The sequence below is a fragment of the Hemitrygon akajei genome, chromosome 7 (genome assembly GCF_048418815.1).
Source record: "Hemitrygon akajei chromosome 7, sHemAka1.3, whole genome shotgun sequence".
NCBI classification, from domain to species: Eukaryota; Metazoa; Chordata; class Chondrichthyes; order Myliobatiformes; family Dasyatidae; genus Hemitrygon; species Hemitrygon akajei.
In genome coordinates this window covers 60,808,459-60,835,100 of record NC_133130.1, presented here as the reverse complement: position 1 = coordinate 60,835,100, position 26,642 = coordinate 60,808,459, and the positions used below count along the sequence as shown (strand labels likewise).

The 26,642-nt window shown below is 39.1% G+C and overlaps 3 protein-coding genes across 8 annotated transcripts in view; 2 read left to right on the top strand and 1 right to left on the bottom strand.

The window, feature by feature from the left end:
• Positions 1 to 814, top strand: part of mtif2 (mitochondrial translational initiation factor 2) — a 29,798-nt gene extending 28,984 nt beyond the window's left edge. For both annotated transcript variants that reach the window (XM_073051010.1, XM_073051008.1), the window contains one exon: positions 111 to 814. In XM_073051010.1, the coding sequence (XP_072907111.1) occupies positions 111 to 280 (170 nt within the window). In that variant the 3' untranslated portion in view covers positions 281 to 814. The remainder of the gene's footprint in view (positions 1 to 110) is intronic.
• Positions 815 to 2,848: 2,034 nt separating this feature from the next.
• LOC140730495 (clathrin heavy chain linker domain-containing protein 1-like) overlaps positions 2,849 to 26,642 on the top strand; it is a 408,057-nt gene continuing 384,263 nt past the window's right edge. For 4 of the 5 annotated variants that reach the window (XM_073051013.1, XM_073051012.1, XM_073051015.1 and 1 more), the window contains exons 1-6: positions 10,447 to 10,834; positions 11,612 to 11,799; positions 18,083 to 18,222; positions 19,886 to 20,087; positions 20,163 to 20,278; positions 23,639 to 23,726. In XM_073051013.1, coding sequence (XP_072907114.1) covers positions 10,652 to 10,834; positions 11,612 to 11,799; positions 18,083 to 18,222; positions 19,886 to 20,087; positions 20,163 to 20,278; positions 23,639 to 23,726 — 917 coding nt within the window. In that variant the 5' untranslated portion in view covers positions 10,447 to 10,651. Of the gene's footprint in view, positions 3,046 to 10,446; positions 10,835 to 11,611; positions 11,800 to 18,082; positions 18,223 to 19,885; positions 20,088 to 20,162; positions 20,279 to 23,638; positions 23,727 to 26,642 lie in introns of those variants that run through there. The other variant, XM_073051014.1, reaches the window with a different exon arrangement.
• rps27a (ribosomal protein S27a) lies at positions 5,525 to 10,155 on the bottom strand. Its single transcript, XM_073051023.1, has 6 exons — positions 10,066 to 10,155; positions 9,912 to 9,976; positions 8,557 to 8,611; positions 7,291 to 7,376; positions 7,027 to 7,158; positions 5,525 to 5,709 (listed from the first exon to the last, which is right to left on the bottom strand). Exons 2-6 carry the CDS (start codon positions 9,957 to 9,959, stop codon positions 5,560 to 5,562), a joined length of 471 nt encoding a protein of 156 aa, XP_072907124.1. The 5' UTR covers positions 9,960 to 9,976; positions 10,066 to 10,155; the 3' UTR covers positions 5,525 to 5,559.

Genomic DNA, 26,642 nt, shown 5'->3' with positions numbered 1-26,642 from the left:
AGAGAAGCCAACAAATTAGGGGAAAATGTATATTATTAAATGTTTATGTAGGGAGAGTGTTTGTAACTAGTAAAGTCAGTAAAATGATTATTTTTCCTTTCCCTGTTCAGGTTCCCTCACTTCTCTCAGACATCTGAAGGATGATGTTTCTGTTGTGAAGACTGGCATGGAATGTGGCCTCAGCTTGGATAATGATATTGATATAAAGCTTGGTGATGAAATTATTTGTTATGAAGAAAAGGAGGTTCCTCAAAATATCTCTTGGGATCCAGGATTTTAATCCTCGTTATTGCCAGGAACCTGTTATTTTGAATAAAATTAAATGGCACTACCATTGTAAATTATGTAAAGTAAAATAGATTAAACAGATGATAGATGTTTTTTTATTTGAACTTTTCTTTAGAATGCAAACTGCTAAAAAATCTGTTCATATATCTTTTATTACTTCTCATAGAAGTATTATTAAACTTTATGTAAGGAATTAATTTATTGTTTTAGTGAAGCAGTACAGATTTTTGAACATACAACCCCAAAAAGGTCTATGAATATTAAATAACAAAATCAGTCTATGGCTCAGATTTCAAATCACAATTTAAAATACTTTAAGTAATGCACTTATTTTATTTTGATCAATTATTGTAAATATGGCAAAAGCAGATTGTGCAATATGCTAATATATCTGATACTGTATATGGTATAATTTTTTATTAGAGCTGTGCTCTTAACCGTGGGTTGCCAACAGCTGCAATTTTTAATGTAAAGAATCTGGCTCATGATAATTCAGTTTTTGAAGATAAAAATCTTCTACACGAGAGCTAAGCTGCATCTTGGTCTCCATTTGTTTTGTATACAGGTATCTATTGTCAGCATTTTGACCATGGGAATCACAAAGATTTGCACTAAGAAAAGGCATTGATTGGAATGGCAACAGAAAGAGAGAGTTATAATTGAAGGTTTTTGTCGATCCCTGAACTTGAAAGTGAAAGTTGGGGTGGGAATAGATTCAAATCAAGCCTCCTGTTAATTTAAAAAAATTGTAACTTTAAAATAGATTTCAGTACAGTATCTAAAATGAGTATATGAAAATAATATTAAATAGTTCTTGGGAAATCATTACTGCACAAAATATTTTTGGGCCAGCCCTGATGAAGTCTTGACCCAAAACGTCGAGTATTTACTTTTCTCCATAGATGCTGTCTGGCCTGCTGAGGTACTCCAGCATCTTGTGTATATTGCTTGGATTTCCACATCTGCTGATTTTCTCGTGATTGCACAAAATATTTATCTATTAACATTTTGATCCTAAATTTTGGATTTTCAGTATTTCTAGCATTTGTATTTCAGAATTCAGCTTTCATACCACGTTCTTAATTTTTTTTTCTCTTTGAGGGTCATGAACCTATGGAACACTCTTCCTCAAAGGGCAGAGAAATCAGTCTTTGAATGTTTTTTTAAAACAAAGTTAGGTTCTTGATAAGCAAGGGAATGAAAGATTACCAGGTTAGATGAGAAAATAGGATTAAGATTACAGATTAGCTGTACTATTTAAGAGATGCAAACTCTGGGGGCCAAGAGGTCTACTGCAACAATTTGTATATACTTCTGTGACTGAAGTAAACATTCTATGTTTACAGCCCCTCCAGCCCCATGTAATTTTTGAACCCTAGTACCTGGTTCAAAAATAAATTGTGCAAATAAAAATAAGCAAATAACATTCAGAACTTAAGTTCACAAAAGTGAATCCACAACTACAAAGCCAGTATCACTGCAGCCGATTCAGGAGCCCATTAGTTGCAGGATACAATTCCGTGTGGAGATGAGTAAATCTTGCAGAGCAGTGAGCTAAACCAGCCCATCCCAACACCGAGTTTAAATCATCCAAACTTCAGGTCGTTCCTTGCTCTTGGACATGAGTCCTGCCACCTCGATATGCGCTTGGGCCCCTCCGCCTCAATTTGGCCCATACCTGACCTTTCCAATTCAGCCCAGTGCTTAAATCAATCAAACCTCGGGTTGTTCCTTGCTCTTGGTCTCAGTCCTTGCCACTTACATCTGTTTCTGTGCCATTTACCAGCTCACTATAGTGGCCAGAGTTAAGCGTATTAAAAGGTTAGCAATTGGATGTCAATTTTCTTGAAACGCCAACAAAATGGGGCTATGAATCCTTGGGACAGTGTCAAGTTCTTTGAAAGATAAATTTCCTAAAACATTTTATCAAAGATGTATGAAAGCACTGGGGAGGCTGACAAAATGCAGGACCCCCTTACTTTGTTGCAGGAGCCATTATTTGCTCTATTTCTTCTTCCCTTAAGTTCAGAAACAGCTCCAAGTCTAGATCTGGAAATAGTATTGGTGGGCTATATTCTACAGTTCCAGTGGATGCAGGTCTGTAATTTGCATACTTTTAATATACAATTAGTGCAATAAATAAAAACCTCATGACTGACTAATCTCTAAAAAGCATTAATGTATAACAGATGCATATTATCCTTTCCATACTAATTGATTAGTTTGGCATGTTTTATCTGAAATTGAGGAATCAATACATAAAATGCTAGAGGATGGCAGAGAACAATTAATTCCTGCTTCCAGATTTGCTTTCTTGAGAAAATAACCACCCGTTTCTTTACACTTTAAAATGTTAAGCTTGTTTGACATCTTGAAATAAATCTTAGGATTGTATATGGTGACATGTACTTTGTTAATAAATTTACTTTGAACTTTCTCCTCAGATTAGTTATTAAAAGTTGATTGAGCAGGCTGAATGTAAATTTTACTTTAAATACACAAGAGCCATTAAACATTAAATTGTTAAAGCCCAGATGGGTCAGCAGTGATGTTGTTTACCATTTAGTTGTCCTAGCAGTAGAAATCGTGCCAATGCCATTAACTGGTTTTCTAAAATTGTCTTTATGGGAAATGGTGAGGTCAACATCATCATGGAAAGCAACACTACTAATGTGTGGATAAGAGGCCTAGCATCCAAAAGTTGCTGAGTGGCGTGATTATAAACAGCAAGAGATGTCTGAACCAGCACCAGCATTGGTGAGTAAAGCAGATAGAATTAAACAATCAGGGACATGTTTTGAATGAATAGCAGTTCTGTGATTTCAATTTTGACTCACAGAGAAGTACAGCACATAAACAGTCCCTTTGGCCCATCAAGTTCATGCTGAAACCATTTAAACTTCCTGCACCGGGACCATAGCTCCCCATACTCTACCATCTATTTACCTATCCAAACTTCACTTAATGTTGAAATTGAGCTCACATGTACCACTTGTGTTAGCAGCCTGAGTGAATTAGTTTCCTCTCAAACTTTTCATCTTTCACCTTTAACCCATGATCTCTGGTTGTAGTTCCATTCAACCACTGTGGAAAAAGCTTGCTTGCACTTATCCCATCTATACTCTGCATAATTTTGTACATCTCTATCAAATTTGTTTTCTATGTTTCAAGGAATAAAGCCCTAACCTATTCAATATTTACATATAGAGTACCTACAAAAAGTATTCACCCCCTCCCCCTGGAAGTTTTCGTATTTTACACATTGAATCACAATGGTTTTAATTTGGCTTTCTTTGACACTGATCAACTGACTCAAGTCAAAATGAAAACAGATCTCTACAAAGTGATTACCAATATAAAACACAATAATTGATTGCATCAGTATTTGCCCCTTTTAAGTCAGTATTTAGATGCAATTATACCCTTGAGTCTGTGTGGGTAAGTCTCTATCAGCTTTGCACATCTGGACTCTGAAAATTTTCCCTTCTTCTGTATAAAACTCCTCAAACTGTCAGATTGCATGAGGATTGTGAGCGAACCGCCCTTTTCAAGTCCTGCCACAAATTTTCAGTTTAATTGAGGTCTGGACTCTGCCTTGGCCACTCCAGGACATCAACTTTCTTGCTTTTAAGCCAACCCTGTGTAGCTTTGGCTTTATGCTTGGGGTCATTGTCTTGCTGGAAGCCAAATCCACTCCCAACACATACAAGCTGGAGAAACTCAGCAGGTCGGGCAGCAAACGTTGACTGCTCATTTCCATGGATGCTGCCCGACCTGCTTGAGTTCCTCCAGCTTGTATGTGTCAGTTCTATTGAAGAATGCATCAGGTTTTCCTCGTATTTTGCTGCATTTTACCCCCACCTTCACAAGCCTTACAGAGCTTGCTACAGTGAAGCATCCCCACAGAATGATGCAGCCAACCTCATGCTTCACAGTAGGGATGGTTTTTTTGATGCTGCAGTGTCTGCCTCATGCCAAACATAGCATACAGTCCGACGGCCAAAAAGCTCAATTTTGGTTTCATCAGACCACAGAACCTTCTTCCAGTTGTCTCCCACACGCCTTCTGGCAAACTAGCCAATATTTCATGAGTTTTCTTCAAATAAAGCTGCAACTGCTGAAGCACCCAGGCAACACTGATTCACTCTAGTAACCCACCAATGTTCACAGGATCTTTGTCCAATTAGATAAAATTTCCCTTGATTTGCCTCTAAGAACATTAAATACATCCATGAACAGCAGCAAATATTGTAAATAATCAAATTCTCATCATAAAACTTTAAAAATGGGTTCTTTCAAATAACACACATAAAATGCTGGAGGAACTCTGCAGGCCAGGTTGCATCTAGAGAGAGCAGTCAACATTTCCAGCCAAGACCTTTCATAACCGAAGGCCCAATGCGCCAACTGTACTCTATTCCATAGATGCCACCTGGCCTACTGAGATCCTCTAGCATTTTGTGTGTTGCTTAGATTTCCAGCACCTGCAGATTCTCTCGTTTGGGCTCTTAAATGTCTGCTTTGTTGAAAACATTACTCAACCATTGAACTGTAATGCACTTAAAACCACTTAAACATTTAAGATCAATTTAAATAGCATTTAGTTCCTAAATTGAGCAATTAAAATCCCACACTATTTAAATCGATTCACTTAGTTGATCAAAAGCTAGTTAAAGGCCCATGCTGATCAAATAACTACAGTTGGACCTCCGCGAGAGTAAGAAGTTTAAGGCTAGTGAGGGGTGGCTGGCAAGTTATGTAAAAACGCTAGACTCAAGAACTTGAGATCACTGAAGAATCAGTATCGGCTGATGCCGAGGTATCAGCATTCCCAGAACAGCGATGATGGATGCATCTGTACTGAACATGTAGACTTTTTTCTTGTCATTATTCCCTAAATACAGTGTAACTATTTATGTTGTATTAGGTATTATAAGTAATCTAGAGGTGATTTAAATTATATGGGACGATGTGCGTAGGTTATATGCAAATACTATGCCATTTTATATAAGGGACTTGAGTATCTGCGTTTTTTGATATCCGCGGGGGTCCCATAACCAATCCCCTACGGATAAGGAGGGCCAACTGTATACTACTGCAGCATATCATTTACAGTTAAAGAATCTTTGGTCTTTAAGGTAAATACCCTAAAAAGCATGGTCATTTGGGGAACATTTTTTTTGTCACTACTCATGGAATTTCTTAATAACTAACCATCCAGAATGCCAGACCCAAATAAGTTTCTATCATTGTTTATTAAAGTGAATACAATTATGCATCTTCAGCCTTGTTGAAGCAGTATGTTAAACAGCACTTTCCACAATATTGCCTGTTGAAGTGGCTGGCCATGAACACACCAGCACCACATTCCTCTGAAGGACATTCACGGCGTAGACGGTAGATTTTCCCATATTCATCAACCTAAAAATTGAAAACAAACTTAATTTCCAAACAAATAGGAAATGGGGAAAACAGTGTAACATGTATAAAGCCTGCAAGCACGTTTATCAACAATAGGTCATGCCAATAAAGGTTATAGGATGTTAAGTAAATACAGTGGAAAACTAATCATGAAAATAGCCATGATTCCCTTTGTTTACTTGAGAAGTTTCTAACCAGCATCAGTTGTATACATTTGGGTGGCTGTTTAAGACACCACACTGTGCTTAGAACGAATGGGGTTTTAAAATATCAGTTACGTGTACTTGTGCTATCCATTTAGGCCAAAGGATTTGGTTCAGTGATTTTTGATCATTTTCCTTTCTGACTTTAAGAAAAAAATCCAGATCCTTGTCAAGATGCCATTGAAAAACGGATTAGCTGAAAATTTTACCCTAGGTGTCTGATCAAAAGATACCATGAATTCCATGATCAATAACTACTACAAACTAATACACTACTTTAGAATGCAGTAAGAGTATCAGTAGTGTTCTAATTTTGTCCTGGATTTCATTTAAATCTGTTACTCAGCAGTTTGGATTTTGTTTATACTTCAACAAATGAAATTGCCATCCGGAAGGTGGTACAGAGCCTCAGGACTGACCACCAGTTTCAGTAAGTTATTACCTCTCCATCTGCTCTTGAACCAATCACTGAATGGCTCCTACAACCTATAGACTCACTTTCAAAGACTCTATCTCATGTTCTCTATATTATTTCCTTTCTTTTGGTACTTGCAGTTTGCTATCTTTTGCACATGTTCTTTATTTTGTCCTGTTGCAGTCTTTCATTGACTCTATTATGGATCTTGCATTTACAAGAAAATGAATCTCAGGGCTGTATATGGTGACATATACTTTGATAATAAATTTACTTCTAACTTTGAAACTTCAGTTAATTGGGCAGAGGTACTGGTCCCAATGTGTCCCAAATTACCAGAATCCACTGTAGTTCTATTTTTAAAACCCACTATATAAGGGGTATGCAGTGATGAATTTTCAGAATCCAATAAATCAGAAGCTTAGGGTGTAATCCTTTGCTGGAGGTAGGCAAGAGCCAAGTCTTATGTCAACAAGAAGTCGAGTAGTTGGGGGGAGAAAACAGCAATTCTGAAGGATCGAGAGGCATAAATCTGTATTTTTTTCCTTTTGGAGAGCAAATCAACATTCACAGCATTACCAGCATCCTAATTATACATTTTATTGCAACTGTACTATGCCATTTAAAATGACAATCTACTCTTTCTGGAAAAGTAATTACATACATTAAACAGTGAATCCTTAATGGTATAGTATTTACCTTGTAATATTTAAGGACAGCAAGTTTGACCTTCTTCCTCTTATGCTGGTTCTTCTTTGGGGTGGTGTATGACTTCTTCTTCCTCTTCTTTGCGCCACCACGCAGTCTCAACACAAGGTGTAGAGTTGATTCCTGTTGAACAGCAATTATTTTGGAAATAAATTTTCATTTGTTCTGTTACACAAGGCATCTTGCAGGAATTACATGCAATAAACTATTTGCAAGTTCACAAAGTGTAACCAAGCTTTGAAAAAGTAAATATACCTTCTGGATATTATAATCAGAAAGAGTACGGCCATCCTCCAATTGTTTCCCAGCAAAGATCAGTCGCTGTTGATCAGGAGGAATACCTGCATTAAAAAAAACATCCCACTGTATTCAAATTTTAGGTTAAAGAAACTAATTGATGATATCCAAGTCATCCATGAAGATGCAATATTTTCACTTATGAATACAGCCTAGCAATCTATTCAGTTAAGAGATCTTTAAAAGTAATTTCTCTATAAGTGTAAACAAAAAGACACACCAAATTCTTTTTATCATAGCCCTATCTAGATATAAATGAAACTATAATCTGTCTCTTTTATAGGTGTATAAACGACACATTAGATGTGCAACTTTTTAAATTTCTCCAAGTCCCTTAAATAATTTGGTTTAAAAGACATGAAGAATGTTCCTCCATAGATAAAGTGAAAGGTTGTTCCTTTAATCCTTTGGCCCTTCCTTGCAAGATCAACCATTTAAATTCTTACCATTGTGTGGAGAATGTTGCAACCAAAATAGTTCAAAAATATTAGAAATACTAGTTTAATTTACCTATCCAACTATTAAGACTACTCATTCATCTGATAAGTGGGATAAATTTGTTGAAATGTGTGACTATACATCAAATTAAATGGAGGGCAAATAGGAGGAAATCTGCAGATGCTAGAAATTCAAACACACACAAAATGCTGGTGGAACACAGCAGGTCAAGCAGCATCTATAAGGAGAAGCACTGTCAACGTTTCAGGCCGAGACCCTTCGTCCTGACATCGACAGTCCTTCTCTTTATAGATGCTGCCTGACCTGCTGTGTTCCACCAGCATTTTGTGTGTGTTGTTTAAATGGAGGGCAAGGACAGAATGCAGTATTATCCTGAGAACATAGACATTCACCCCATATTTGATTCAACGAGATCATGACAGTATGCAGCCACAGGACACGCAACTTATCTTTTCACCTCTTTCCTTCCCAAAAGTCCAGACAAAAAAATATATTTTCCAGGTAAAGCAATGCTTCATTTGCACTTCTTACAACCCGAGATCCAGAATATGGTCTCTTCATTGGAAAATTAATATGCTACTTCATTTCTGGACTTTAATATAAAACCTTTTGAACTTTGCTCATCAATACACTTAGAGCGGTCACCTGAAAATGAATGGGGTGTACTGCATCCCATCACAACGTACTGAACTACAGCTCTAGAAACTAACAGCCTGACTTTCTCATAGAATGAAAATTAAATTCACAATTAAGATTGCATTATACCTTCCTTGTCCTGAATCTTAGCCTTAACATTTTCAATTGTATCCGAGGGTTCAACCTGTAACAAAAAAGTTTTTAGTATATTCATTGCGCATTTTTCTAATATTTTCATAGAGCATGACATTACTATTTCAAAAATACAACTGTTTAACTGATTTTGAAGAGTTATTACTTATAATAGATTAGAATATGGAAAACATTACTAATAGAGTCAAAGCACATTTGATTATTTCATCACAGTACAATGAAATAAAGATGCTTAACCTTGCTGACACATGGAGGGATTTTGGGGTCCAAGACCCTAACTCTCCAAAAGTGGCTGTAGAGGTTTGTAGGGCACTTGCCTTTATTAATCAAGGCATTGAAGTTACATTGTAGCTTATAACTATAATTCTGGTTAAGCTACACCTGTGGAGCATTGCATAAAATTCTGGCGGCACCATTACTGCAATGACAGGTTTCCCCCGGATGTTTCCTGGACTAGAGCACATATGCTATAGAGAGGTCAAACAGGTTTTCTCTGAAAACAGCAAATGCGGGTGGGAGATTTTGAGAGCTACAGATAGCCAGTATCCTCAAGGGTTGAGGAGACTAATACTAGGCAACAAGCATTTATGATGAGTGGAGACAAGTTATTTCTTTAAAAGAGTGGTGAGTACCTGATACGTACTGTTAGAGATGGTAGTGGAGGCAAATAATTAGAGGCTCAGGTAGGCACGATTGTACAGAGAATGGCAGAATATGGAAGGATTAGTTTAGTTAGCCATTTCATTACTGACTTCATTAGTCCAACACAACAGTGCAGGCCTAACATACTCAAAATGCTGGAGGAACTGTTCAGGTAGCAGCTATGCACAGGAATAAACAGTCGACATTTTGGCCGAGACAGGATGTGACTTATTTCACGCTGTACTGTTACGTGTAAAATATAATCTACAATCTGAAATTTCTCAATCAACTGATTTTTAATTAAATAATGAAGCACCTGTTTAGGGGTTCATATACGCTGTTGGGACTAAAACCAATTAATTAATGCTCTGTTCCATCTTCCTCAAATTAACTTAATAAGCGATGACAGTCCAAAGGGCGACTAAATAAAAGACTTTCCACACCTGATAGACGGAAGCATCTTCCATGCAAGTAACCGAGGCCTTTGGATTCATTTTAACTAGGAAACATGTTAAATTTCTCTTCCCACAGACAACCTGTACTTTTCTAGATAGTTTATCGTCAACTTACTTTTTAAAATTTTAGTTAGTTCTAAAACAATGGTTTACAAATATTTCTATTTTAATTTTCACCCACCAGGCGGGGAGTCGGCCGCCCAGCGCCGGTCGGTCCCCACCACGCTCGCTTACCTCGAGGGTTATCGTTTTCCCCGTTAGGGTTTTTACAAAAATCTGCATTTTGAAAGTCAATCCACCTACAACAAACGAAAGAAAATAGCTTTAAAATTCCGGTTAAGCAGTTAATGTTATCAAACGTATAGCATAACGACCAGCTCCTACTCACCAGCACCTTCCCTCAGCGGCCGTACATCGAAAAAGGACCTTCTCTCCGTGCAACGGGGTTTCCCAAACAGGCTGCAGGGCGTAGGCGACTAACACACTCCTGTCTCCGTAAGCTTAATTTTTAAACATATGACAATTAAGACAATATTAAAATAATTTCAAGTGTAAAAATTATCAACAAATAGTAATCGCTTTATCTGACAAATTATCGCAATTGCATGGTTGCATTGTGGAAATGTATAACTATGGCAACAAAGTATAATCTACACTTATTTAGTTTTAGCGTGACTTGCATAATATTAGGTTGTTAAAGTAAAAAATTGATTAATTTCTTTAAAAAGAGTTTATGAATGATGCATTTCCCATAATACGCTGCGGGCAACCTCCTTAGCAACGGTCCTTGAAATGGCGTTCGTGAGGTTGTGAAGGGAAGGAACTGGAAACTAACTCTTCGGATGATAGTCTTTTGTCGGGTCCAGAAGCTGTTACTCGTTAAATGGTAGTTGTTTCGATCCGTGGTGCAAATAGCCTGGTTCTCCCTGGTATGCCACCGAACGAGTGATAATCTCACCTGGGATCGGTGGGAAATGGCCCAGAGACGGATGCCTGTCGCGGGTCTGTCAAAATGTCAGGCGATTCCCAGTGTAACCGACCGAAACTTTCATAGACGCATTCGGGCACATATTGAGTCCGAGATTGGCAAGCTGAGCTATACAGAGCAGGGAGTTAATGGGCAGCGGTACATTATCTATAAAAATGCATTTGACAAGGTAAGAATGAGTGGTAGATACAACAAAGAACACAAACCAGCGAACACATATAAACACAATCAATCTAACCCTTTTCTCCAACACTGCCCATAGCTCTATTTATTTATATCCATGTGCGTATCATAGGGTCTCTTAATGTTCCTATTGAATTAGCCTTTTCCAGCACCCACCACTCTGAATAAAATAACCTATCTCTGACATCTCCCATAAACTTTCATCTACTTAACTAAACGAATACATTTAGACAAGTTATTTATTGGTATTTATTTATTCATTCAGAGAATAGCAAAACAAATTGACACGCACAAAATGCTGGAAGAACTCAGCAGGTCAGGCAGCATCTATGGAGAGCAATAAAGAATCTAAACTTTTGGCCTAAATCCTTCATCAGGACTTCCGTCAGCATTTTGCATGTGTTACTGTCTAGATTTCCAGCATCTGCTGAATCTCATGTGTTTAGCAAAACTCCTAAGTGTATAAGTAAAAGAATATATATATATATATATATATATATATACACACACACACACACACACACACACACACACACACACACACACACACACACACACACACACACACACACACACACACACACACACACACACACACACACACACACACACACACACACACACACATACATATAAATATATGTGGAGCAAATTGAGACTTGCAGGGAGCCAGCAGAGAAAACATTACATATAAAGTTAATTTGGAGATAATTGCCTATGCATTTAATTATTTTGAACTTAATGGCATTTACTTCATCCTTAGATCATTGAAAATACCACAGCGTATAAAAATATTCTTACAGCCATCAAACAAGAGTACGACGAAAGCATCAATGTTTTACTCGAAGGACAAAAAGACTCTCTATTTCTGCAGAGAAAGTTGAAATCGATGGCTTCTGAGCCGGCAACACTCATGGCTTACAAGAACAGAGCTATGCAGCTTCAAAAAAAGTACAAAACGTTTTGCTGTTCTTTTTAATGTTTGCTGTTTCAAAGTATCATATTAGTTTATTTGACATATACAGCAGGCCTCGTATAATTGAGCAATGCATCTCTAATATTTTAACTCAAATTCCCTAGAAAGACAAACATCGTTAAACAATTGCTTGTTGAGCCTGTAAGCTAACTTCTAGTGATTTGTTTTCAAGAACACCTAGATCCTTTGGACAACATCATTCAAAAACAGTTACTTTTTTAACCGAAGCGTATAACCTATTTTCCCACATTGTCATATTCACACATACAGTTAGCCATATTTATAGCCTCCTAAAGCCTCTCTGCATCCTTACAGCCCATACACCATCTTGTTTTATGACATTAGCAAACATGGATACATTATATTTGATCCCTCATCCAAATCATTAACAAAGACCCAACAACTAGGTCCCAGCACTGATACCTGTGGAATTCCAATGTAGAAGTGGTCCATTTATTTATAATTTCTGTTTTCTCACTGTTAGTTATTCCTTTATTCATGTTTATTGTCACTGACATTAATTGTTAAATTTGTTGTTTTATGGCAATGCAGATGTAACAAACTGTTGTAAGTTCCAATAATAAATAGTGCAAAAGAGGAATGGTGAGACAGTGTTTATGGACCATTCAGCAATCTGAAAAAGCTACTACTGAAACCATTGTGTGTGGGTCTTCAGGCTCTTTTACTTTCTTCCTGATGAGAAGAGCGCATGACCTGGTTGATGAGGGTCCCTAATGATGGATGCTCCTTCTTGAGGGAGCACTCTTTGAAGATGTCCTCAATGGTGGGGAAGCTTGGGCCCAAAATGGGGCTGGCTGAATCTAGAACCCTCAGAAGTCTCCTACAATGGTGTACATTAGCTGGCGCCTCCTTAACAGCCAGTTAGAATGCTCTTTCATCTGTAGACATTTGCTAGCCATTGGTGACATACTAAATCTTCCCAAATTCCTAATGAAGTATAGCCTCTAGCGTACTGTGCCTTTGTCATGATTACATCAATATGGTTGGGCCAGGATAGGTTCTCTGAGATGTTAGAGTTATAGAGGAGTACAGCACAGAATCAGCCCTTTAGCTGATCTAGTCCATCCTGAAATCATTTAAATGGGCTACTGCCATTGCCCTGCACTGGGACCACAGCCCTTCATGTCCCTACTATCAATGTATGGATCCAAACTTCTTTTAAGCATTGAAATCGAGCTCACATGGACCACTTGTACTGGCAGTTTATTCCACACTCTGATGACCATCTGAGTGAAGAACTATTCCCCAATGTTCCCCTTAAACTTCTCACCTTTCACCCTTAACCCATAACCTCTGGTTGTAGTCCCACCCAACCTCAATGGAAAAAGACTGCTTGCATTTACCCTATCCATACCCTCATCATTTTATATACTTATATCAAATCTGCTTTCAATGTTATACATTCTAAAGAATACAGTCCCTAAGCTATTCAATCTTTCCAGGAAGACTCATCCTCCAGACCCAGAGATGCCCTTGTAAATCTCTGCACTCTTTTCAATCTTGTTTACATCTTTCCTGTAAGTAGGTGACCAACACTGCATACAGTGTTCCAAATTAGGCATCACCAATGTCTTATAAAACTTAAACATAACATCCCATCTTCCGTATTCAATACATTGATTTATTAAGGCCAGTGTGCCGAAAGCTTTCTTTACAACCCTATCTACCTGTGATGCCACTTTCAACAAATTATGTACCTGTATTCCCAGATCCCTTTTCACCCCCTCCTCAGTGCCCATCCATTGACTTGGTAAGACCTACCCACCTGGGTTGGTCCTATCAAAGTGCAACACCTCACACTTGTTTGCATTAAATTCCATCTGCCATTTTTTAGCCCATTCCCTCTGCAAGCCATGATAGACTTCCTCACTGTCCACTATACCCCCAGTCTTGGTGTCATTCACAAATTTGCTGATCCAGTTGACCACATTATCATCTGGATCATTGATATAGATAACAGAAACAAAGTACCCAGCACCGATCTCTGTGGCATACCACTAATCACAGACTTCTGGTCAGAGACCTTGTCAAATGCCTTACTAAAGTCTATGTAAGCAACATCCACTGCCTTGCCTTCATCCACTTTCCTGGTAACTTCCTTGAAAAATTGGTTAGACATGACCTACCAGGCATGAAGCCATACTGACTATTCTTAATCAGTTCACACCTATCCAAATACTTATATATCCAGTCCCTTAGAATACCTTCCAATAACTTTCCCACTACTGATGTCAGACTCACCAGCCTATAATTTCTTGGTTTCTGTTTAGAACTGTTTTTAAACAGCGGAACAGCATTTGCTATCCTCCAATCCTCTGGTACATCATTTAAGGATGCTTTAAATATCTCTGCTCAGGCCCTGACAATTTGTTAACGAGTTAAGCCCTAGGGTTTTATCTAGCCTGAATTGCCTCAATGTAGCAAACATCTCCTCCTCTGTAATCTACAGGGTTGATGCCCATGAACTTGAAACTGTTCACCCTTTCCAGCACTGACTTCTCATTGAGGATTAATGTATGTTCTCCTGACTTCCCCTTCCTGAAGTCCTCAATCTCTTCTCCGAGATGGATTCTTAGAACAGCTTGTACTGGAGCCTACCAGGGAGAAGGCAATTCTAGATTTAGTGTTGTGCAATGAACCGGATTTGATCAGGGACCTCGAGGTAAAGGAACCATTCGGAGGTAGTGACCATAATGTGATATGTTTTAACCTACAATCTGAGAAGGAGAAGGGAAAATCGGATGTGTCAGTATTACAGTTGAACAAAGGGAACTATGGACCTATGAGGGAGGAGCTGGCCAAAGTTCAATGGAACAAAACCCTAGCAGGGAAGACAGTGGAACAAAAGTGGCAGGTATTTCTGGGAATAATGCAGAAGGTGCAGGATCAGTTCATTCCAAAGAGGAAGAAAGATCCTAAGGGAATTAAGGGGCGGCCGTGGCTGACGAGGGAAGTAAAGGGCAGTATAAAAATAAAAGAGAAGAGGTATAACATAGCAAAGATGAGTGGGAAACCGGAGGACTGGGAAGCTTTTAAGGAGCAACAGAAGATAACAAAAAAGGCAATATGCCAAGAAAAAATGAGGTACGAAGGTAAACTAGCCAAGAATATAAAGGAGGATAGTAAAAACTTCTTTTGGTATGTGAATAGCAAAAAAATAGTTAAGACCAAAATTGGGCCATTGAAGACAGAAACGGGTGAATTTATTATGGGGAACAAGGAAATGGCAGATGAGTTGAACAGGTACTTTGGATCTGTCTTCACTAGGGAAGACACAAACAATCTCCCAGATATAATAGTGGCCAAAGGAACAAGTGTAAAGGATGAACTGAAGGAAATTTATATTAGGTAAGAAATGGTGTTGGATAGACTGTTGAGTCTGAAGGCTGATAAGTCCCCGGGACCTGATGGTCTGCATCCCAGGGTACTTAAAGAGGTGGCTCTAGAAATCGTGGACACATTGGTAATCATTTTCCAATGTTCCATAGATTCAGGAACAGTTCCTGCTGATTGGAGGGTGGCTAATGTTGTCCCACTTTTCAAGAAAGGAGGGAGAGAGAAAACAGGGAATTATAGACCGGTTAGCCTGACGTCAGTGGTGGGAAAGATGCTGGAGTCAATTATAAAAGAGGAAATTATGACACATTTGGATAGCAGTAGAAGGATCAGTCCGAGTCAGCATGGATTTATGAAGGGAAAATCGTGCTTGACTAATCTGGAGTTTTTTGAGGATGTAACTATGAAAATGGACAAGGGAGAGCCAGTGGATGTAGTGTACCTGGACTTCCAGAAAGCTTTTGATAAAGTCCCACATTGGAGATTAGTGGGCAAAATTAGGGCACATGGTATTGGGGGCATAGTACTGACATGGATTGAAAATTGGCTGGCTGACACGAAACAAAGAGTAGTGATTAACGGGTTTCTTTCGGAATGGCAGGCTGTGACCAGTGGGGTACTGCAAGGTTCGGTGCTGGGACGGCAGCTGTTTACAATACACATTAATGATTTAGATGAAGGGATTAAAAGTAACATTAGCAAATTTGCTGATGACACAAAGCTGGGTGGCAGTGTGAAATGTCAGGAGGGTGTTATGAGAAAGCAGGGTGACTTGGACAGGTTGGGTGAGTGGGCAAATGTATGGCAGATGCAGTTTAATGTGGATAAATGTGAGGTTATCCACTTTGGTGGCAAGAACAGGAAGGCAGATTACTATCTAAATGGATTCAAGTTAGGAAAAGGGGAAGTACAATGAGATCTAGGTGTTCTTGTACATAAGTCAATGAAAGCAAGCATGCAGGTACAGCAGGCAGTGAAGAAAGTTAATGGCATGCCGGCTTTTATAACAAGAGGAATTGAGTATAGGAGTAAAGAGGTCCTTCTGCAGCTGTACAGGGCCCTGGTGAGACCCCACCTGGAGTATTGTGTGCAGTTTTGGTCTCCAAATTTGAGGAAGGACATTCTTGCTATTGAGGGAGTGCAGCGTAGGTTCACAAGGTTAATTCCCGGAATGGCGGGACTGTCATATGTTGAAAGACTGGAGCGACTGGGCTTGTATACACTGGAATTTAGAAGGATGAGAGGGGATCTGATTGAAACATATAAGATTATTAAGGGATTGGACACACTGGAGGCAGGAAGCATGTTCCCGCTGATGGGTGAGTCCAGAACTAGAGGCCACAGTTTAAGAATAAGGGGTAGGCCATTTAGAACAGAGATGCGGAAAAACTTTTTCACCCAGAGAGTGGTGGATATGTGGAATGCTCTGCCCCAGAAGGCAGTGGAGGCCAAGTCTCTGGATGCATTCAAGAGAGAGAGAGATAGAGCTCTTATGGATAGCGGGGTCAAGGGATATGAGGAGAGGGCAGGAACGGGGTACTGATTGTGTATGATCAGCCATGATCACAGTGAATGGCGGTGCTGGCTAGAAAGGCCGAATGGCCTACTTCTGCACCTACTGTCTATTGTCTATTGTTCCTCGGTCTTGCAGACATTAAGCGTAAGATTGTTATTGTGACACCAGTCAACCAGCCTGTCTATATCACTTCTATATACCTCTCCAAATAAGGACATTACACCTAATACTGTGTGTTAACTTCCTGCGTGGTATTTTGTTGAAGGTTTGAAGGTCCAAGTTCACTGAATTAGCTAATGCCTATTTTGCTCTTTATCATCTCAAAAAATTGATATATATTTGTCAAACATTTTTCATGCATTTGTGGTACCTCCATCCAGTTGTATTTTAAAATGCTCAGTTGTGATTTGTTTTTATAGATTTCATAATTTCTGTACTATTAATATCAGGCTTATTAGTCACTAGTCCCCTCTTTTCTGTCTTCCTTCCTGCACAATTGGTTTACACTTGCTACCTTCCTTTCAGGGAACCAGTGCATCTACTATCTTCATATCTTTAAAGTCTTAAGATACTGGCCATCATATCTTTTCCATTAATAGTTTTGCATTAATGTTAATTTCTTTGAGCTCCTCGTCTACTTAAGATCTTACACTATTTTTAGTTGGTTTTCTGGGATTGTTTCCTTATTTTCTATTTTTAGAAGCTCTTCCAATCCTTTTCTGTGTCTCTTGCCAGTCTTATTTAACTTCCCTTATCAATGCTTTTGTCATCTTTGACTGAATCATGAAGTTTTCGAACTCTTAAGCTTAATGCTCTGTTTTGGCAAAGCTTGAAAACCATGGTTGACTTTAGTCTTTGATTTACTTTAAAGAGGGATCTGTTTCTGATATCAGTGTGAAATTCTATCATTTGCTGCTACAATATCTGTTAAATTTTGCTAAGTGTGTATTTTCCTCTCATGAATGTCATCAGTCTTGGTGACATTCAGCACCAGGTCAAAATTGCATCAGTAAGAAGGCTGATTTTTTGGAGAAATAGGTTATCTTTCAGGAAAATCTGCCCTTAATCCTACTCTATGGTTTTCCTGTCAACAAATTTGGAGACATATAAGAAAATAAATAGAGCAACTTTGTGTTTCACTGTTGACTACATTCTAAAAGGATTGAAGAGTAGCTTGAATGCAATAGTGACCACGTGACATTTGTGAGAAATAAAATTCAATGGAAAAAATCAAAATAATTTTCATTTGTTCCTTGCACAATCACTTCTTGCTAATTTGTTACACATCATGGTTAACTTAAAGACTTAACAGGTTATATTTTATCATTTTAATTCACAGACCATAAGAAATTAAAATTAGATTACCGGTAATTTTATTTCAACAGAATTGAAATCATTAAAAAAAATACTGCTGAATTAGAAAATTCCCTGCAAATAACAAAATATTCAAGAAATGTAAAGGATGAGACAACAGAAGAGACCCTGCTGCCAGAAAAAGAAACTTCAAATTTTAAACTCATTCCAGGTCTGGAACATGTCAAAGAGTTATGTCAACTATCTTGGATATATTTATTTTATTACTTTATTATATATTTCAATCAAATGTTTACTGTTAGACATGTGTGATATCTAATTTTAAAACTGTTAATTTTCATGAAGTTTTGAAACTATTTAAAGTATGTTATTCCTGTAGCCTTGTTTGGAGCAGTCTTAATAGCAGATGATTCCAGGCACTTGCCAGCAAATGAGTGAGTGTTGCTGCTATGGAATATAAAACTGTGGTTCTTCCTCCAATTCTATTTATCATGTGAGGTTCCTTTTCCTAATGTTTTCTAATGCAATCACACTCCAGCAGCAAAAAGTCAGGATAGAAAGAAATATATAGCCAAAGCTATGTAAAATACCTGTGAAAATGAAATTGGAGAGGTACTGTTAGACCATAAGATATAGGAACAGAATTAGTCTATTTGGCCCATCAAGTCTGTCTTTTCATCATGGCTGATCCAATTTTCCTCTCAGCCTTTCTTCCTTCTCCCCGTAACACTTCATGTCCTGACCATCTTAAATATACATAAAGACTAGGTCTCCACAGCTGCCTGTGGCAAAGAATTCCACACATTCACCACTCGCTGGCTAAAGAAATTCCTCCTCATCTTCGTAGTAAAAGGACACCTCTCTATTCTGAGGCTGTGTCCTCCAGTCTTAGACTCTCCCACCATAGGGAACACCTTCTTCACATCTACTCTATCAAAGCCTTTCACCATTTGATAGGTTTCAATGAGTTCACCCTCATTCTTCTGAATTCCAGTGAATACAGGCCCAGAGCCTTCAAATGCTCTTCATATGACAAGCCATTCAATCCTGGAACCATTTTTGTGAACCTCCTTTGAACCTTCTCCAGTTTCAACACACCCTTTCTAAGATAAGGGGTCTAAAACTGCTCACAAAACTCCAAGTGAGACCTCACCAGTGCTTTATAAAGTCTTAACATCACGTCCTTGATTGTATATCCAAATCCTCTTGAAGTGAATGCTAACATTGCATTTACTTTCCTCACCACAGAACCAACCTGCAATTTAACCTTTAGGGAATCGTGCACAAGGACTCCCAACTCCCTTTGTACTTAAGTTGTATGTATTTTCTCTCCATTTAGAAAATCGTCAACCCGTGCATTTCTTCTACCAAAGTGAATGATCATACACTTCCCAAGACTGTATTCTATCTGCCATTTCTTTGCCCATTTTCCTATCTGTCTGTTCCTCTGTAGTGTCTTTACTTCCTCAAGCCTACCTGCCCCTCAACCTATCTTCATAGTGTCTGCAAACTTTGCAACAAAGTGATTAATTCCATCATCCAAGTCATTGACGTATAATGTAAAAAAAAATCGGTCCCAACACAGACACCTGAGGAATACCACCAGTCACCAGCAGCCAACTATTCTCCCACTTAAAGCATATATTTACTGAGAACTGCTTACATGGAAAATGTCAATGTCTTTCCCAAAAAACCCCAAGATGTTGGATTTTTCCAGCATCTACTGACCAATATAAGCACAGATATTGTTACCTCTCAGCCAATAATGGAATACAAATAGATCTGCACTCTTTAGATAGGACTTCTCTTGTGAACAAGAATGTTTTAAGATGGATGAGGTACTCAGAACTGTTTATTTTATGTTTGTATAATAGGCCTAACATTGGAAGAATCAGTAAATATGGAGGATCTATGCAAGCATCTGCAGAAACTAGAAAGGAAACTTAAGGACTTAAGAGTGAACAAAGAAACAAAATATGTGCCAATACAAATCAAAACTGAAATTAGTGAAAAGATTAATCAAAAAATGCAACAAAGTGAAGAGCTGGTTGTGGCAAATGAGCAATTAAAACTCAGGTAAACAATAAGGTTTGAGTTGTTTTCTTATAATTGTTATCAGTTATGTAGCTGATCGTTTGCATAATATTCCAGATACACAAAACTGAAGATGATCGCAGATGCAGTTACTGCTTGGGGGCATTCAGATAGAAGTGTCTCTCTCACTGAATTCATTTCGCCAAGTATTACAAAAGCAAGATCTCTGAAAGGTATACTTTTTTAATGTGCAGATCTGTTTCAATCTAATGCTAGTTTTGATATTTATATAGGTACTATTAAGTAGAAGATAAATTTTTGCTTTGGACAGAATTGGGAAATTGTGTTCAAATTACTCTCAAAATTGTACTGATAAGGTTAAAATTATTTCACATAATCATAAGTCTATTGTCTTCCAAGAACTAACATCATTGGTCAGCATTATAAATCTAAGTAATAAAGAAACTTGTTGACATTGAAGAATTTATTTATGTGGATGGTCCTTAAGGTCGTTATAGCCGGGGGGTGATAGTGGAGATAAGCTCCCACTAGCTATTAACCATAGAACGAACCATAGAACATTACAGCACAGAAACAGGCCTTTTGGCCCTTCTTGGCTGTGCCGAACCATTTTTCTGCCTAGTCCCACTGACCTGTACCTGGCCCATATCCCTCCATACACCTCTCATCCATCTACCTGTCCAAGTTTTTCTTAAATGTTAAAAGTGAGCCCACATTTACAACTTCACCTGGCAGCTCATTCCACACTCACACCACTCTGTGTGAAGAAGCCCCCCTCTAATATTCCCTTAAAACTTTTCCCCCTTCACCCTCAACCCATGTCCTCTGGTTTTTTTCTCCGCTAGCCTCAGTGGAAAAAGCCTGCTTGCATCCACTCTATCTATACCCATCATAATTTGATATACCTCTATCAAGTCTCCCCTCATTCTTCTACGCTCCAGGGAATAAAGTCCTAACCTATTCAACCTTTCTCTGCAACTCAGTTTCTCAAGTCCCGGCAACATCCTTGTAAACCTTCTGTGCACTCTTTCAACCTTATTAATATCCTTCATGTAATTCGGTGACCAAAACTGCACACAATACTCCAAATTTGGCCTCACCAATGCCTTATACAACTTCACCATAACATTCCAACTCTTATACTCAATACTTTGATTTATAAAGGCCAATGTACCAAAAGCTCTATTTACTACCCTATTTACCTTTGACGCCACTTTTAGGGAATTTGTATCTGTATTCCTAGATCCCTCTGTTGTACTGCACTCCTCAGTGCCTTACCATTTACCTTGTATGTTCTACCTTGGTTTTTCTTATTAAGTGCTATTAAATTATGCTATTAAATGTATGCTATTAAATATTAAGTGCTTCCAATAGTGTGTGTCTCAAATAGCCTGGAACAATCAAGCCCATGTCCTGATATCTCATGTGGCTTAGCTACCAAGCACTAAGGAGTAATTTCTACAGACAGAAGGGCAAAGGTGGTTTACTGGCGTCTTAAAACCAGTTGCTTTGAGCAGATGGGGCTTGTTGTAACTCATCTAGGAGAAGGAAAGCATTGATCTCAAAACTCTGCTGCCTTGCGGATATACCCACTCATGGGGAAGGCTTTGGGAATAAACTTCGAGGAAGAATCCAGAGCTGGATTCCCTAAAAAAAAAATCCTATGTTGAGTTCAACACTGACTGGCAACTCCAGTAACACTGTATCTTTCTCTGCTGTTCCTTTGGATTCAGCAGCTATGTGGAGAGGGGAAGCCTGCTACAGGGGCAACAGTTTGCTCTCCATATCCTACTGCCCTGGCTTGTGTATCATGTAAGACACCTGGGATGCAACATCCTTGATCGACCCCCAGCAGAAGAGGGCCTCAATTTATGTGAATGAAAATATGCTTGTCAGAAAATAATCACTTCTAATAACAAGTTGTAATTCTTTGAGTATTACTAAATTTACATAATTAAAATGAGTTCATGATTGTGAATTCTTGTGGTTTATCTACTAATTATCATATAAAATTAGGTCTTTAAAACATAAAAACTTCGGAAATAATATTACTACCTGGGTATTCAGTGGAAACAAGCTCAATGTAAAGATCCTTTTTGAATGCTTAACTGTACAAAATTTGGCATCCACTTTCTATCATTCTGGTCAGATTTGTAACCAGAACCACCTTCAGGTGAAAGGATTTTTAAACAGACAGACAGACAAACAGACATACTTTATTGATCCCGAGGGAAAATGGGTTTTGTTACAGTTGCACCAACCAAAAATAGTGTAGAAATATAGCAATATAAATCCATAAATAATTAAATAATAATAAGTGAATTATTCCAAGTGGAAATAAGTCCAGGACCAGCCTATTGGCTCAGGGTGTCTGACACTCTGAGGGAGGAGTTGTAAAGTTTGATGGCCACAGGCAGGAATGACTTCCTATGACACTCAGTGTTGCATCTTGGTGGAATGAGTCTCTGGCTGAACGTACTCCTGTGCCTAACCAGTACATAATGGAGTGGATGGGAGACATTGTCCAAGATGGCATGCAACTTGGACAGCATCCTCTTTTCAGACACCACCGTCAGCGAGTCCAGTTCCACCCCCACAACATCGCTGGCCTTGTGAATGAGTTTGTTGATTCTGTTGGTGTCTGCTACCCTCAGCCTGCTGCCCCAGCACACAACAGCAAACATGATAGCACTGGCCACCACAGACTCGTAGAACATCCTCAACATCGTCCGGCAGATGTTAAAGGACCTCAGTCTCCTCAGGAAGTAGAGACAGCTCTGACCCTTCTTGTAGACAGCCTCAGTGTTCTTTGACCAGTCCAGTTTATTGTCAATTCGTATCCCCAGGTACTTGTAATCCTTCACCATGTCCACGCTGACCCCTTGGATGGAAACAGGGGTCACCGGTGCCTTAGCCCTCCACAGGTCCACCACCATCTCCTTAGTCTTTTTCACATTAAGCTGCAGATGATTCTGCTCACACCATGTTAAGCTGCAGATGATTCTGCTCACACCATGACATTTAATGTTAATTCTTTACTTAATTTAATTTGAGTTTAAAATTCTTGAAATTTTACATTGGTTTGAATAATTTCATCCATATTGTATTGTGAAACAAGTATAAACTAATGAAAATATTGCCCCATACCATCATTTTTATTATTTAACGGATTGCAGCATCTTCACTGTGACTGAATAGAAATGAATTTTCACAACATGAGTGTTCATTTGGCAGTGGCTATATATTTTTTCCACAGTAGATGTCACCATTTATATACAATCTGCCACTCTATCTATTTGCTTAGCCCTTCTATGTTATTTGCAATTCCTTTGCAACTTTATCAATCTCACTTTCTGCCCTACCTTTGGACCATCACAAAATTTCAAATTATCGCAAGAGTCTAAAACCCTTCATCTAATAAGTTATTCATGGTGCATTTAATGAAACATGAAATTGCTTGGTGCAATAAAGACTACTTATCATTCGAAGCTAAACTGCCTAAATAACATAAAACAAATGTTTCTTGTCTGGCTATATTCCATTGTAAATCAATACAATTTGCTTTGATGCAGAGGTTGATATTCCTTGGCCTGGGGTATTTGATGACGATGATCCTAGTAATATTGATGAAGCTGCATACTTGTTGGAGTATGTTGAGAGGTGAGTTAAAAGACAATTTAGTTAACAGTTTTTATACACATCTCAAAGAGATATGCCTGTTAGCTTTAATCTGTCAGCAGAGGATTGTATGTTGGCCAGGTACCCCATCTGGGCTGCATGCTTTTCATTGGTTCAAGCTCCTAAAGGCTGCTTGCACAGCAGCTTCATCTACTTTGCTAACAAAATTTCCCAGGGTTTGGTGCCTAAAGTAGAGCATATCCAATGTTGAATCAATCAAATGTCTGTGTAACAGAAGTGTACCCTATCTTAATTTCTAAATTTCAAACCTCGAGTTATAGGCCAATATTCTATAAGCCTTTTTGATTTATTTTATCTTTACTCTAGAATTTAGTTATTGCATATGTGAACACACAAGTTCCTTCAACAACACACACAAAATGCTGGTGGAACACAGCAGGCCAGGCAGCATCTATAGGGAGAAGCGCTGTCGACGTTTCGGGCCGAGACCCTTTGTCAGGACTAACCGAAAGGAAAGATAGCAAGAGATTTGAAAGTAGTGGGGGGAGGGGGAAATGCGAAATGATAGAAGACCGGAGGGGGTGGGATGAAGCTAAGAGCTGGAAAGGTGATTGGTGAAAGTGATACAGAGCTGGAGAAGAGAAAGGATCATGGGACGGGAGGTCTCAGGAGAAAGAAAGGAGTGGGGGGGGGGAGCACCAGAGGGAGATGGAGAACAGGCAAACAACTAAATATGTCAGGGATGGGGTAAGAAGGGGAGGAGGGGCATTAACAGAAGTTAGAGAAGTCAATGTTCATGCCATTAGGTTGGAGGCTACCTAGCCGGTATATAAGGTTTTGCTCTTCCAACCTGAGTTTGGATTCATTTTGACAATAGAGGAGGCCATGGATAGACATATCAGAATGGGAATGGGACGTGGAATTAAAATGTGTGGCCACTGGGAGATCCTGCTTTTTCTGGCGGACCGAGCGTAGTTTTTCAGCGAAATGGTCTCCCAGTCTGCATCGGGTCTCACCAATATATAAAAGGCCACACCGGGAGCACCGGACACAGTATACCACACCAGCCGACTCACAGGTGAAGTGTCGCCTCACCTGGAAGGACTGTCTGGGGCCCTGAATGGTGGTGAGCGAGGAAGTGTAAGGGCAGGTGTAGCACTTGTTCCGTTTACAAGGATAAATGCCAGGAGGGAGATCAGTGGGAAGGGATGGGGGGGACGAGTGGACAAGGGAGTCATGTAGGGAGCAATCCCTGCGAAAAGCAGAAAGAGGAGGGAGGGAAAAATGTGTTTGGTAGTGGGATCCCGTTGGATCCTTTCCTCCTTTTACCTCAATCTGAAAAAGATACCTTCTCAAATCTGGCATTGATGACCTCACATTGCCCTACATTGAGCCCAGCTGTTACTGTTTTACAGTGTCTATAAAAAGTATTCACGCCCTCCCACCCCCCCCCCCCCCCACCCCGCTCAGAAGTTTACATGTTTTATTGTTTTACAACATTGAATCACAATGGATCTGGCTTTTTTGACACCGACCAACTGAAAAAGACACTTTTGTGTCAAAGTGAAAACAGATCTCTACAAAGTGACCTAAATTAATTACAAATATAAAACAATATAATTGATTGCGTAAGTATTCACCCCCTTTGATATGACACACCAAAGCATCACCGGTGCAGCCATTTGGTTTTAGAAGTCACATAATTAGTTAAAGGGAGATCTGATTTTGGAGACCTGTGTGCAGTTACGGTGTTCAATTGATTGTAGTAAAAATACACCTGCATCTGGAAGGACCAACTGCTGGTGAGTCAGTATCCTGGTAAAAACTACACTGTAAAGACAAAAGAACACTCCGGGCAACTCTGCAAGTCAGGAGATGGATACAAGAACATTTCCAAGTCACTGAATATCCCTTGGAGTACAGCTAAGTAAATCATCAAGAAATGGAAAGAATATGGCACAGCCGTAAATCTGCCTAGAGCAAGCCATCCTCAAAACTGAATGACCGTGCAAGAAGGGGACTAGTGAGGGTGGCCAGGCAAAAGACCTGTGACAACTGGAAGAATTACAAGCTTCAGGGCCTGAGATGGGAGAAACTGCGTGATGCACCATCAATAACTCTGAGACGTGGATTAAGGTAGGCTTTTATTGGCTGAAAGAAAGCACAAGCAGCAAGTGACCATCACACAACATCCTGGAGACTGAGGAAGGGTCTGTGCCTCCAATCACCTTTATACCGGGGTCTGTGGGAGGAGCCACAGGAGCAGTCAGCCGGGGGGGGGGGGGGGGGGGCGTGTCCAGACAGGTATATGTAGTTCACCACACTGTGTAAATAACAGCTGTTGCCCAGGTGCTTCACCAGTCGTAACTTTATGAGAGAGTGGTAAAGAGAAAACTCACATTAAATCTCAGTTAGAGTTTGCCAGAAAACATATAGAAAACTGAAGTCAGCTGGAAGAAGGTTCTATGGCCTGATGAAACCCAAATTAAGCTTTCTGGCCACCATACTAAACGCTGAACAATTTAGATCAGTTTGTAGAGATCTGTTTTCACTTTGACACGAAAGAGTCTTTTTCTGTTGATCAGTGTCAAAAAAAAGCCAGATTAATTGCATGGCACATCAATGTTGTAAAACACTAAACCATGAAAGCTTCCAAGGGGGGTGAATCCTTTTTATAGGCACTATAATCGTTCACTTCATCTCACCATGTTTCTTTTGTTACTTCCTGCAACTGATAGGTTTCAATAGGTACATTTAATATCAGAGAAATGTATACAATATACATCTGAAATTCTTTTTCTTTGTAAACATCCACAAAAACAGAGAAGTGCCCCAAAGAATGAATGACAGTTAAATGTTAGAACCCCAAAGTCCCCCCAACTCCCCCTTCCCACACATAAGCAGCAGCAAAGCAACGACCCCTCTCCCACCAGCAAA